Source organism: Coregonus clupeaformis, unplaced genomic scaffold (assembly GCF_020615455.1).
Source record: "Coregonus clupeaformis isolate EN_2021a unplaced genomic scaffold, ASM2061545v1 scaf0393, whole genome shotgun sequence".
Classification (NCBI taxonomy): Eukaryota; Metazoa; Chordata; class Actinopteri; order Salmoniformes; family Salmonidae; genus Coregonus; species Coregonus clupeaformis.
This window is the reverse complement of record NW_025533848.1, coordinates 295,251-308,925: the sequence shown is the minus strand read 5'-3', so window position 1 is coordinate 308,925 and position 13,675 is coordinate 295,251. Positions and strand designations below refer to the sequence as shown.

At 52.7% G+C, this 13,675-nt stretch overlaps 1 protein-coding gene across 4 annotated transcripts in view; it reads right to left on the bottom strand.

Annotated features, from left to right (window-relative positions):
• csnk1g2a (casein kinase 1, gamma 2a) overlaps positions 1-13,675 on the bottom strand; it is a 73,619-nt gene that overhangs the window by 29,937 nt on the left and 30,007 nt on the right. For all 4 annotated transcript variants that reach the window (XM_041895460.2, XM_041895461.2, XM_041895463.2 and 1 more), the window contains exons 4-6: positions 13,124-13,272; positions 12,568-12,802; positions 5,623-5,708 (exon numbers count right to left, since the gene is read on the bottom strand). In XM_041895460.2, the coding sequence (XP_041751394.1) occupies positions 5,623-5,708; positions 12,568-12,802; positions 13,124-13,272 (470 nt within the window). The remainder of the gene's footprint in view (positions 1-5,622; positions 5,709-12,567; positions 12,803-13,123; positions 13,273-13,675) is intronic.

The window sequence follows — 13,675 nt, the reverse complement described above, 5'->3', positions numbered from 1 at the left end:
GGAGTGCTGCAGAGATGGGAGAACCATCCACAAGGACAACCATCTCCACAGAGGAACTCTGGAGCTCTGTCAGAGTGACCATCGGGTTCTTGGTCACCTCCCTGACCAAGGCCCTTCTCCCCCGATTGCTCAGTTTGGCCGGCGGTCAGCTCTAGGAAAAGTCTTGGCGGTTCCAAACTTCTTCCATTTAAGAATGATGGAGGCCACTGTGTTCTTGGGGACCTTCAATGCTGCAGACATTTTTTGGTACCCTTCCCCAGATCTGTCCCTCGACACAATCCTGTCTGGGATTTCTACGGACAATTCCTTCGACCTCATGGCTTGGTTTTTGCTCTGACATGTACTGTCAAATGTGGGACCTTATATAGACAGGGGTGTGCCTTTCCAAATCATGTCCAATCAATTGAATTTACCACAGGTGGACTCCAATCAATTTCTAGAAACATCTCAAGTATGATCAATGGAAACAGGATGCACCTGAGCTCAATTTCGAGTCTAATAGCAAAGAATCTGTTCTTTTATTTGTAATAAATTTGCAAACATTTCTAAAAACCTGTTTCTGCTTTGTCATTATGGGCTAGTGTGTAGATTGATGAGGGAAAAAAATAATTTAATCAATTTTAGAATAAGGCTGCAACGTAACAAAATGTGGAAAAAGTCAAGGGTCTGAATACTTTACATATGCACTGTGTATATATATATATATATATATATATATATATATATATATATATATATATATATAGTATAGAAATAGGGGACTATTTCTAGTGTGGGTGCTTGCTGGCGAGGGTGTGGGGTCTTGTTCTGCTGTCCTTGTGGGGACCTGACAGGAAAACATGGAAAATCCTCCCTTGTGGGGACATACCACGTCCCCATGAGGACAAAGGCCATGTTAAGCTTAGGGGTTTGGTTTAGGGTTACAATTAGGGTTAGGGTCAGGTGTCAGGGGTAGGGGTCAGGTGTCAGGGGTAGGGGTCAGGTGTCAGGGGTAGGGGGTCAGGTGTTAGGGGTAGGGGGTCAGGTGTCAGGTGTTAGGGGTCAGGTGTCATGGGGTAGGGGGTCAGGTGTCAGGGGTAGGTGGTCAGGTGTCAGGGGTAGGGGTCAGGTGTCATGGGGTCAGGTGTCAGGGGTAGGGGTCAGGTGTCAGGGTAGGGGGTCAGGTGTCAGGGGTAGGGGGTCAGGTGTCAGGGTAGGGGGTCAGGTGTTAGGGGTAGGGGGTCAGGTGTCAGGGGTAGGGGGTCAGGTGTCATGGGTCAGGTGTCAGGGGTCGGGGGTCAGGTGTCATGGGTAGGAGTCAGGTGTCAGGGGTAGGGGGTCAGGTGTCAGGGTAGGGGTCAGGTGTTAGGGGTAGGGGGTCAGGTGTTAGGGGTAGGGGGTCAGGTGTCATGGGTCAGGTGTCAGGGGTCGGGGGTCAGGTGTCATGGGTAGGGAGTCAGGTGTCAGGGGTAGGGGGTCAGGTGTCAGGGGTAGGGGGTCAGGTGTTAGGGGTAGGGGGTCAGGTGTTAGGGGTAGGGGGTCAGGTGTTAGGGGTAGGGGGTCAGGTGTTAGGGGTAGGGGATCAGGTGTCAGGGGTCAGGTGTTAGGGGTCAGGTGTTAGGGGTAGGGGGTCAGGTGTTAGGGGTAGGGGGTCAGGTGTCAGGGGTAGGGGGTCAGGTGTCAGGGGTAGGGGGTCAGGTGTCATGGGTAGGGGGTCAGGTGTCATGGGTAGGGGGGTCAGGTGTCATGGGTAGGGGTCAGTGTCAGGGGTAGGGGGTCAGGTGTTAGGGGTAGGGGTCAGGTGTCAGGGTAGGGGTCAGGTGTCAGGTAGGGGGTCAGGTGTCAGGGGTAGGGGTCAGGTGTTAGGGGTCAGGTGTTAGGGTGGGGTCAGGTGTTAGGGGTCAGGTGTTAGGGGTTAGGGGTCAGGTGTCAGGGTAGGGGGGTCAGGTGTCAGGGTAGGGGGTCAGGTGTCAGGGGTAGGGGGTCAGGTGTTAGGGGTCAGGTGTTAGGGGTAGGGGTCAGGTGTCAGGGGTAGGGGGTCAGGTGTTAGGGGTGGGGGTCAGGTGTCAGGGGTAGGGGTCAGGTGTTAGGGGTGGGGTCAGGTGTTAGGGGTAGGGGGTCAGGTGTCAGGGGTAGGGGTCAGGTGTTAGGGGTCAGGTGTTAGGGGTAGGGGTCAGGTGTTAGGGGTCAGGTGTTAGGGGTAGGGGGTCAGGTGTTAGGGGTAGGGGTCAGGTGTTAGGGGTCAGGTGTTAGGGGTAGGGGGTCAGGTGTTAGGGGTAGGGGTCAGGTGTTGGGTCAGGGGTCAGGTGTTAGGGTAGGGGGTCAGGTGTTAGGGGGTCAGGTGTTAGGGGTGGGGTCAGGTGTTAGGTGGGGGTCAGGTGTTGGGGTCAGGTGTCATGGGTAGGGGTCAGGTGTCGGTGGGGGTCAGGTGTCAGGGGTGGGGGTCAGGTGTCAGGGGTAGGGGTTCAGGTGTTAGGGGTAGGGGGTCAGGTGTTAGGGGTAGGGGGTCAGGTGTCAGGGGTAGGGGGTCAGGTGTCATGGGTAGGGGGTCAGGTGTTAGGGGTAGGGGGTCAGGTGTTAGGGGTAGGGGTCAGGTGTTAGGGGTAGGGGGTCAGGTGTCATGGGTAGGGGGTCAGGTGTTAGGGGTAGGGGGTCAGGTGTTAGGGGTAGGGGTCAGGTGTTAGGGGTAGGGGGTCAGGTGTTAGGGGTCAGGTGTTAGGGGTAGGGGGTCAGGTGTCAGGGGTAGGGGGTCAGGTGTTAGGGGTAGGGGGTCAGGTGTTAGGGGTCAGGTGTTAGGGGTAGGGGGTCAGGTGTTAGGGGTCAGGTGTTGGGGTGGGGGTCAGGTGTCGGGTGGGGGGTCAGGTGTCAGGGGGTAGGGGTCAGGTGTCAGGGTAGGGGGTCGGTGTTAGGGGTGGGGGTCAGGTGTTAGGGGTAGGGGGTCAGGTGTCAGGGGTAGGGGTCAGGTGTTAGGGGTGGGGGTCAGGTGTTGGGGGTAGGGGGTCGGTGTCAGGGGTAGGGGTCAGGTGTTAGGGGTAGGGGGTCAGGTGTTAGGGGTAGGGGGTCAGGTGTTAGGGGTAGGGGGTCAGGTGTCATGGGTAGGGGGTCAGGTGTCAGGGGTCAGGGGTCAGGTGTTAGGGGTAGGGGGTCAGGTGTTAGGGGTCAGGTGTTAGGGGTAGGGGGTCAGGTGTTAGGGGTAGGGGGTCAGGTGTTAGGGGTCAGGGGTCAGGTGTTAGGGTAGGGGTCAGGTGTTAGGGGTAGGGGGTCAGGTGTTAGGGGTAGGGGGGTCAGGTGTTAGGGGTAGGGGTCAGGTGTTAGGGGTAGGGGGTCAGGTGTTAGGGGTAGGGGGTCAGGTGTTAGGGGTCAGGTGTTAGGGGTAGGGGGTCAGGTGTTAGGGGTCAGGGGTCAGGTGTCAGGGGGTCAGGTGTTAGGGTAGGGGTCAGGTGTTAGGGGTAGGGGTCAGGTGTTAGGGGTCAGGTGTTAGGGGTAGGGGTCAGGTGTCATGGGTAGGGGGTCAGGTGTCATGGGTAGGGGGTCAGGTGTCATGGGTAGGGGGTCAGGTGTTAGGGGTCAGGTGTCAGGTGTTAGGGTAGGGGGTCAGGTGTTGGGGGTCAGGTGTTAGGGGTAGGGGTCGTGTTGGGGTAGGGGGTCAGGTGTCAGGGTAGGGGGTCAGGTGTCAGGGTAGGGGGTCGGTGTCGGGGTGGGTCAGGTGTTAGGGGTAGGGGGTCAGGTGTCATGGTAGGGGGTCAGGTGTCAGGGGTAGGGGTCAGGTGTCAGGGGTAGGGGTCAGGTGTTAGGGGTGGGGGTCAGGTGTTAGGGGTAGGGGTCAGGTGTCATGGGTAGGGGGTCAGGTGTTAGGGTAGGGGGTCGGTGTCATGGGTAGGGGGTCAGGTGTCAGGGGTAGGGGGTCAGGTGTCAGGGTAGGGGGTCAGGTGTTAGGGGTCGGTGTTAGGGGTAGGGGTCAGGTGTCATGGGTAGGGGGTCAGGTGTCGGGGTGGGGGGTCAGGTGTTAGGGTAGGGGGTCAGGTGTTAGGGGGTAGGGGTCAGGTGTTAGGGGTAGGGGTCAGGTGTCATGGGTAGGGGGTCAGGTGTCAGGGTAGGGGTCAGGTGTTAGGGGTAGGGGTTCAGGTGTCATGGGTAGGGGGTCAGGTGTCAGGGGTAGGGGTCAGGTGTTAGGGGTAGGGGTCAGGTGTTAGGGGTAGGGGTCAGGTGTTAGGGGTAGGGGTCAGGTGTCATGGGTAGGGGGTCAGGTGTTAGGGGTAGGGGTCAGGTGTTAGGGGTAGGGGGTCAGGTGTTAGGGGTAGGGGGTCAGGTGTTAGGGTAGGGGGTCAGGTGTTAGGGGTAGGGGGTCAGGTGTTAGGGGTAGGGGGTCAGGTGTCAGGGTAGGGGTCAGGTGTCAGGGGTAGGGGTCAGGTGTTAGGGTAGGGGGTCAGGTGTTAGGGGTAGGGGGTCAGGTGTCATGGGTAGGGGGTCAGGTGTCAGGGGTCAGGGGTCAGGTGTTAGGGGTAGGGGGTCAGGTGTTAGGGGTGGGGTCAGGTGTTAGGGGTAGGGGGTCAGGTGTTAGGGTAGGGGGTCAGGTGTTAGGGGTCAGGTGTTAGGGGTAGGGGGTCAGGTGTTAGGGGTCAGGGGTCAGGTGTTAGGGGTAGGGGTCAGGTGTTAGGGGTAGGGGTCAGGTGTTAGGGGTAGGGGTCAGTGTTAGGGTAGGGGGTCAGGTGTTAGGGGTAGGGGGTCAGGTGTTAGGGGTAGGGGGTCAGGTGTTAGGGGTAGGGGGTCAGGTGTCAGGGGTAGGGGTCAGGTGTCAGGGGTAGGGGTCAGGTGTTAGGGGTAGGGGGTCAGGTGTTAGGGTAGGGGGGTCAGGTGTCATGGGTAGGGGTCAGGTGTCAGGGGCCAGGGTCAGGTGTTAGGGTAGGGGGTCAGGTGTTAGGGGGTCAGGTGTTAGGGGTAGGGGGTCAGGTGTTAGGGGTAGGGGGTCAGGTGTTAGGGGTCAGGTGTTAGGGGTAGGGGGTCAGGTGTTAGGGTAGGGGTCAGGTGTTGGGGTGGGGGTCAGGTGTTAGGGGTAGGGGGTCAGGTGTTAGGGGTAGGGGGTCAGGTGTTAGGGGTAGGGGGTCAGGTGTTAGGGGTAGGGGTCAGGTGTTAGGGGTAGGGGGTCAGGTGTTAGGGGTAGGGGGTCAGGTGTTAGGGGTAGGGGGTCAGGTGTTAGGGGTAGGGGGTCAGGTGTTAGGGGTAGGGGGTCAGGTGTTAGGGGTAGGGGGTCAGGTGTTAGGGTAGGGGGTCAGGTGTTAGGGGTAGGGGGTCAGGTGTTAGGGTAGGGGGTCAGGTGTTAGGGTAGGGGTCAGGTGTTAGGGGTAGGGGGTCAGGTGTTAGGGGTAGGGGGTCAGGTGTTAGGGTAGGGGTCAGGTGTTAGGGTAGGGGGTCAGGTGTTAGGGGTAGGGGGTCAGATGTTAGGGGTATGGGGTCAGGTGTTAGGGGTAGGGGGTCAGGGGTAGGGGGTCAGGTGTTAGGGGTCAGGTGTTAGGGGTCAGGTGTTAGGGGTCAGGTGTTAGGGGTAGGGGGTCAGATGTTAGGGGTAGGGGGTCAGATGTTAGGGGTAGGGGGTCAGGTGTTAGGGGTAGGGGTCAGGTGTGTAAAACAAGTCTGTGTTCCTACCTTCAGGCCTTGCCAGGGCAGACTGCCTCGGAGGAAGTACATGAACATGTGACCCAGAGCTTCCAGGTCGTCTCTCCTGCTTTGTTCTACAGAGAGAGGAAACAAAACACAAACTCAACCAGGAAGTACCCGTGCTAAGGACTATTCAACGCTGGTCTGACCAATCGGAATCCACGCTTCAAGATTGTTTTGATCACGCGGACTGGGATATGTTTCCGGGTAGCTTCCGAAAATAATTTAGACGTATACACTGAAACGGTGACTGAGTTTATCAGGAAGTGTATAGGTGATGTTGTGCCCACTGTGACTATTAAAACCTACCCTAACCAGAAACCGTGGATAGACGGCAGCATTCGCGCAAATCTGAAAGTGCGAACCACCGCATTCAACCATGGCAAGGTGACTGGGAATATGGCAGAATACAAACAGTGTAGCTACTCACTCCGCAAGGCAATTAAACTGGCAAAACATCAGCATAGAGACAAAGTGGAGTCGCAATTCAACGGCTCAGACACGAGACGTATGTGGCAGGGTCTACAGACAATCACGGACTACAAAAGGGAAAACCAGCCACGTAGCTGACACCCGACGTCTTGCTCCCGGACAAGCTAAACACCTTCTTCGCCCGCTTTGAGGATAACACAGTGCCACTGACGAGGCCCACTACCAAGGACTGTGGCCTCTCCTTCTCCATGGCCGACGTGATTAAGACATTTAAGCATGTTAACCCCTGCAAGGCTGCCGGCCCAGACGGCATCCCTAGCCGCGTCCTCAGAGCATGCGCAGACCAGCTGGCTGGTGTGTTCATGGACATATTCAATCTCTCCCTTTCCCAGTCTGTTGTCCCCACATGCTTCAAGATGGCCACCATTGTTCCTGTACCCAAGAAAGCAAAGGTAACTGAACTAAATGACTATCGCCCCGTAGCACTCACCTCTGTCATCATGAAGTGCTTTGAGAGACTAGTCAAGGATCATATCACCTCTACCTTACCTGTCACCCTAGACCCACTTCAATTTGCTTACCGCCCCAATAGATCCACAGACAATGCAATCGCCATCAGACTGCACACTGCCCTATCCCATCTGGAGAAGACAAATACCTATGTAAGAATGCTGTTCATTGACTATAGCTCAGCATTCAACACCATAGTACCCTCCAAGCTCATCATTAAGCTTGAGGCCCTGGGTCTGAACCCTGCCCTGTGCATCTGGGTCCTGGACTTCCTGACGGGCCGCCCCCAGGTGGTGAAGGTAGGAAACAACTTCTCCACTTCGCTGATCCTCAACACAGGGGCCCCACAAGGGTGCGTGCTCAGCCCCCTCCTGTACTCCCTGTTCACCCATGACTGCGTGGCCAAGCACACCTCCAACTCAAATCATCAAGTTTGCAGACGACACAACAGTAGTAGGCTTGATTACCAACAATACCACCTACAGGGAGGAGGTGAGGGCTCTGGGAGTGTGGTGCCAGGAAAATAACCTCTCACTCAACATCAACAAAACAAAGGAGATGATCGTGGACTTCAGGAAACAGCAGAGGGTGCACCCCCCTTTCCACATCGACGGGACCGCAGTGGAGAAGGTGGAAAGCTTCAAGTTCCTTGGCATACACATCACTGACAAACTGAAATGGTCCACCCACACAGACAGTGTGGTGAAGAAGGCGCAACAGAGCCTCTTCAACCTCAGGAGGCTGAAGAAATTTGGCCTGTCACCTAAAACCCTCACAAACATTTACAGATTCACAATTGAGAGCATCCCGTTGGGCTGTATCACCGCCTGGTACGGCAACTGCACCGCCCGCAACCGCAGGGCTCTCCAGAGGGTGGTGCGGTCTGCCGAACGCATTACCGGGGGGGCAAACTACCCGCCCTCCAAGACACATACAGCACCCGATGTCACAGGAAGGCCCAAAAGATCATCAAGGACATCAAACACCCGAGCCACTGCCTGTTCACCCCGCTATCATCCAGAAGGCGAGGTCAGTACAGGTGCATCAAAGCTGGGACCGAGAGAATGAAAAACAGCTTCTATCTCAAGGCCATCAGACTGTTAAATAGCCATCACTAGCACATTAGAGGCTGCTGCTGCCTATTGAAATCACTGGCCACTATAAGAAATGGAACACTAGTCACTTTAATAATGTTTACATATCTTGCACTACTCATCTCATATGTATATACTGCATTCTATTCTATAATATTCTACTGTATCTTAGTCCATGCCGCTCTGTCATTGCTTGTCCATATACAGTGGGGAGAACAAGTATTTGATACACTGCCGATTTTGCAGGTTTTCCTACTTACAAAGCATGCAGAGGTCTGTAATTTTTATCATAGGTACACTTCAACTGTGGAAAAATCCAGAAAATCACATTGTATGATTTTTAAGTAATTAATTTGCATTTTATTGCATGACATAAGTATTTGATACATCAGAAAAGCAGAACTTAATATTTGGTACAGAAACCTTTGTTTGCAATTACAGAGATCATACGTTTCCTGTAGGTCTTGACCAGGTTTGCACACACATGCAGAAGGGATTTTGGCCCCTCCTCCATACAGACCTTCTCCAGATCCTTCAGGTTTCGGGGCTGTCGCTGGGCAATACGGACTTTCAGCTCCCTCCAAAGATTTTCTATTGGGTTCAGGTCTGGAGACTGGCTAGGCCACTCCAGGACCTTGAGATGCTTCTTACGGAGCCACTCCTTAGTTGCCCTGGCTGTGTGTTTCGGGTCGTTGTCATGCTGGAAGACCCAGCCACGACCCACCCTCAATGCTCTTACTGAGGGAAGGAGGTTGTTGCCCAAGATCTCGCGATACATGGCCCCATCCACCCTCCCCTCAATACGGTGCAGTCGTCCTGTCCCCTTTGCAGAAAAGCATCCCCAAAGAATGATGTTTCCACCTCCATGCTTCACGGTTGGGATGGTGTTCTTGGGGTTGTACTCATCCTTCATCTTCCTCCAAACACAGCGAGTGGAGTTTAGACCAAAAAGCTCTATTTTTGTCTCATCAGACCACATGACCTTCTCCCATTCCTCCTCTGGATCATCCAGATGGTCATTGGCAAACTTCAGACGAGCCTGGACATGCGCTGGCTTGAGCAGGGGGACCTTGCATGCGCTGCAGGATTTTAATCCATGACGGCGTAGTGTGTTACTAATGGTTTTCTTTGAGACTGTGGTCCCAGCTCTCTTCAGGTCATTGACCAGGTCCTGCCGTGTAGTTCTGAGCTGATCCCTCACCTTCCTCATGATCATTGATGCCCCACGAGGTGAGATCTTGCATGGAGCCCCAGACCGAGGGTGATTGACCATCATCTTGAACTTCTTCCATTTTCTAATAATTGCGCCAACAGTTGTTGCCTTCTCACCAAGCTGCTTGCCTATTGTCCTGTAGCCCATCCCAGCCTTGTGCAGGTCTACAATTTTATCCCTGATGTCCTTACACAGCTCTCTGGTCTTGGCCATTGTGGAGAGGTTGGAGTCTGTTTGAGTGTGTGGACAGGTGCAGTTAATACAGGTAATGAGTGGAGAACAGGAGGTCTTCTTAAAGAAAAACTAACAGGTCTGTGAGAGCCGGAATTTTTACTGGTTGGTAGGTGATCAAATACTTATGTCATGCAATAAAATGCAAATTAATTACTTAATCATACAATGTGATTTTCTGGATTTTTGTTTTAGATTCCGTCTCTCACAGTTGAAGTGTACCTATGATAAAAATGACAGACCTCTACATGCTTTGTAAGTAGGAAAACCTGCAAAATCGGCAGTGTATCAGATACTTGTTCTCCCCACTGTATGTATGTATGTATGTATGTATGTATGTATGTATGTATGTATATATAAAAGCTACTTTAGAAGTGTTTACCTTGCAGGCTGACTAGCATCTATTGAGTTGCAATATCCCATACATTGGATGCCCAAATCAACTGGAAGCATCTATAAAACAAGTTTTGAAGCCACATAATCCAAAAGGCTACATTTCATATATCTTGATGAAAAATCTGTCGATGTGCCCTTGAGCAAGGCACTTAACCCTAATTGCTCCTGTAAGTCGCTCTGGATAAGAGCGTCTGCTAAATGACTAAAAAGAAAAAAAGAAAAATAACTGACTGAGGGTAACAAGATGTGTTTTGAATTGGCTACTTCTGTCATATTTTATAGGCTATACACGAAAACATGAATACATGCTAACAATAGCTTACATTTGAGTCATTTAGCAGACGCTCTTATGCAGAGCAATGTCCGACTGCCTCTCCTTGAGCAACGTCCCACTCATCCTCACATACATGCAGATGATGTGAGCAAACACAGGCGTGTTTCTGATCCTGGCTGAAGTGTCATTCTGATCCTGGCTGATACAGGCGTGCTAAAGTGTCATTCTGATCCTGGCTGATACGTAGATTTTTATTTGGATTGACAAAATACGTAAAAACTAATTATAAATAAATGTCATGACTTTCCCAAAATTGTCAGATTTGATTAATTTCCTAAACATTTTCAGGCCTGGAAAACACGGTTTTCATGACCGTAAGAAACTTGCTGGTCTTTGTGCTTGAATCTATGTTTGAAATTCACTGCTCCACTGAGGGACCTTACAGAACTGTAGGGTACAGAGATTAGGTAGTCATTCAAAAATCCTGTTAAACACTATAATTGTACACAGAGTGAGTCCATGCAACTTATCAGACTTGTTACGTACATTTTGCCTCCTGAACTTATTTAGGCTTGCCATAACAAAGTGGGTGAATACTTATTGACTCAAGAAATGTCAGAAATGTCAGCTTTATTAATTGGTAACATCTTCTAAAAAACATAATTCCACTTTGACATCATCTAGTATTGTGTGCAGGCCAATGACCAAAACATCTCTATTTAATCCATTTTAAATTCAGGCTGTAACAACTAAATGTGGGGGGAATTTTTTTATTTTTAAATCAGGTGGTGTAAATACTTTGAGGGCACTGTACTGTACGCTCATGTAGTGCCCATCAGGCTCCTTTAACTTTGCCCAGGTGAGTATTGATGCTCATGTAGTGCCCATCAGGCTCCTTACCTTTGCCCAGGTGAGTATTGATGCTCATGTAGTGCCCATCAGGCTCCTTACCTTTGCCCAGGTGAGTATTGATGCTCATGTAGTGCCCATCAGGCTCCTTACCTTTGCCCAGGTGAGTACTGATGCTCATGTAGTGCCCATCAGGCTCCTTACCTTTGCCCAGGTGAGTATTGATGCTCATGTAGTGCCCATCAGGCTCCTTACCTTTGCCCAGGTGAGTATTGATGCTCATGTAGTGCCCATCAGGCTCCTTACCTTTGCCCAGGTGAGTATTGATGCTCATGTAGTGCCCATCAGGCTCCTTACCTTTGCCCAGGTGAGTATTGATGCTCATGTAGTGCCCATCAGGCTCCTTACCTTTGCCCAGGTGAGTATTGGTGCTCATGTAGTGCCCATCAGGCTCCTTACCTTTGCCCAGGTGAGTATTGATGCTCATGTAGTGCCCATCAGGCTCCTTACCTTTGCCCAGGTGAGTATTGATGCTCATGTAGTGCCCATCAGGCTCCTTACCTTTGCCCAGGTGAGTATTGATGCTCATGTAGTGCCCATCAGGCTCCTTACCTTTGCCCAGGTGAGTATTGATGCTCATGTAGTGCCCATCAGGCTCCTTACCTTTGCCCAGGTGAGTATTGATGCTCATGTAGTGCCCATCAGGCTCCTTACCTTTGCCCAGGTGAGTATTGATGCTCATGTAGTGCCCATCAGGCTCCTTACCTTTGCCCAGGTGAGTATTGATGCTCATGTAGTGCCCATCAGGCTCCTTACCTTTGCCCAGGTGAGTATTGATGCTCATGTAGTGCCCATCAGGCTCCTTACCTTTGCCCAGGTGAGTATTGATGCTCATGTAGTGCCCATCAGGCTCCTTACCTTTGCCCAGGTGAGTATTGATGCTCATGTAGTGCCCATCAGGCTCCTTACCTTTGCCCAGGTGAGTATTGATGCTCATGTAGTGCCCATCAGGCTCCTTACCTTTGCCCAGGTGAGTATTGATGCTCATGTAGTGCCCATCAGGCTCCTTACCTTTGCCCAGGTGAGTATTGATGCTCATGTAGTGCCCATCAGGCTCCTTACCTTTGCCCAGGTGAGTATTGATGCTCATGTAGTGCCCATCAGGCTCCTTACCTTTGCCCAGGTGAGTATTGATGCTCATGTAGTGCCCATCAGGCTCCTTACCTTTGCCCAGGTGAGTATTGATGCTCATGTAGTCCCCATCGGCTCCTTACCTTTGCCCAGGTGAGTATTGATGCTCATGTACGCCCATCAGGCTCCTTACCTTTGCCCAGGTGAGTGTTGATGCTCGTGGTGCCCATCAGGCTCCTTACCTTTGCCCAGGTGAGTATTGATGCTCATGTAGTGCCCATCAGGCTCCTTACCTTTGCCCAGGTGAGTATTGATGCTCATGTAGTGCCCATCAGGCTCCTTACCTTTGCCCAGGTGAGTATTGATGCTCATGTAGTGCCCATCAGGCTCCTTACCTTTGCCCAGGTGAGTATTGATGCTCATGTAGTGCCCATCAGGCTCCTTACCTTTGCCCAGGTGAGTATTGATGCTCATGTAGCGCCCATCAGGCTCCTTACCTTTGCCCAGGTGAGTATTGATGCTCATGTAGTGCCCATCAGGCTCCTTACCTTTGCCCAGGTGAGTATTGATGCTCATGTAGTGCCCATCAGGCTCCTTACCTTTGCCCAGGTGAGTATTGATGCTCATGTAGTGCCCATCAGGCTCCTTACCTTTGCCCAGGTAAGTATTGATGCTCATGTAGTGCCCATCAGGCTCCTTACCTTTGCCCAGGTGAGTATTGATGCTCATGTAGTGCCCATCAGGCTCCTTACCTTTGCCCAGGTGAGTATTGATGCTCATGTAGTGCCCATCAGGCTCCTTACCTTTGCCCAGGTGAGTATTGATGCTCATGTAGCGTGCGGTGCCAGTCAGGCTCTTGTGCTCCCTGTAGGGGATGTGTTTCTTGGTCTCTGGGTCGATGTACTCTTTGGCCAGGCCGAAGTCGATGATGTGGATGGTGTGCTGCCGCTTGCTGCCGGGCCGGCCAACCAGGAAGTTCTCTGGCTTCACGTCCCGGTAGATCAGACTCCTGGTTTGGACAAACTCCATCCGCGTGATCTGGGGGTGAGGGAGGAGAGAAGGTGGTGAGAGAGAGAGACGAAGTGAGGGAGGAGAGAGAGGAGGAAGACAAGAGACAGACAGCGTGATGGAGATTAAGACAGAGGGAAAGAAAAACAGACAGCGAGAGAGAGACGAAGCGAGAGAGAGACAAAGCGAGAGAGAGACAAAGCGAGAAAGAGACAGCGAGAGAGAGACAAAGCGAGAGAGAGACAAAGCGAGAGAGAAACAAAGCGAGAGAGAGACAAAGCGAGAAAGAGACAAAGTGAGAGAGAGACGAAGTGAGCGAGCGAGAGACAAAGTGAGGGAGAGCGTTCCTACCAGCTGAATGGCGATCATGAGGACGGTCTTGAGGGAGAAGGTTCTGTCACACAGATCAAACAGGTCTTCCAGACTAGGACCCAGTAACTCCAGAACCATGGCATTATACTTCCCACAGGGCCCAAAGTAGAACACCTGGGGGACGCCCTCTGGGGAGGGAGAGAGACAGAATACAGAAACTGGGGGAGAACACCTGGGGGACGCCCTCTGGGGAGGGAGAGAGACAGAATACAGAAACTGGGGGGAGAACACCTGGGGGACGCCCTCTGGGGAGGGAGAGAGACAGAATACAGAAACTGGGGGAGAACACCTGGGGGACGCCCTCTGGGGGGGAGAGAGACAGAATACAGAAACTGGGGGGAGAACACCTGGGGACGCCCTCTGGGGAGGGAGAGAGACAGAATACAGAAACTGGGGGAGAACACCTGGGGACGCCCTCTGGGGAGGAGAGAGACAGAATACAGAAACTGGGGGAGAACACCTGGGGGCGCCCTCTGGGGAGGGGAGAGACAGAATACAGAAACTGGGGGAGAACACCTGGGGGACGCCCTC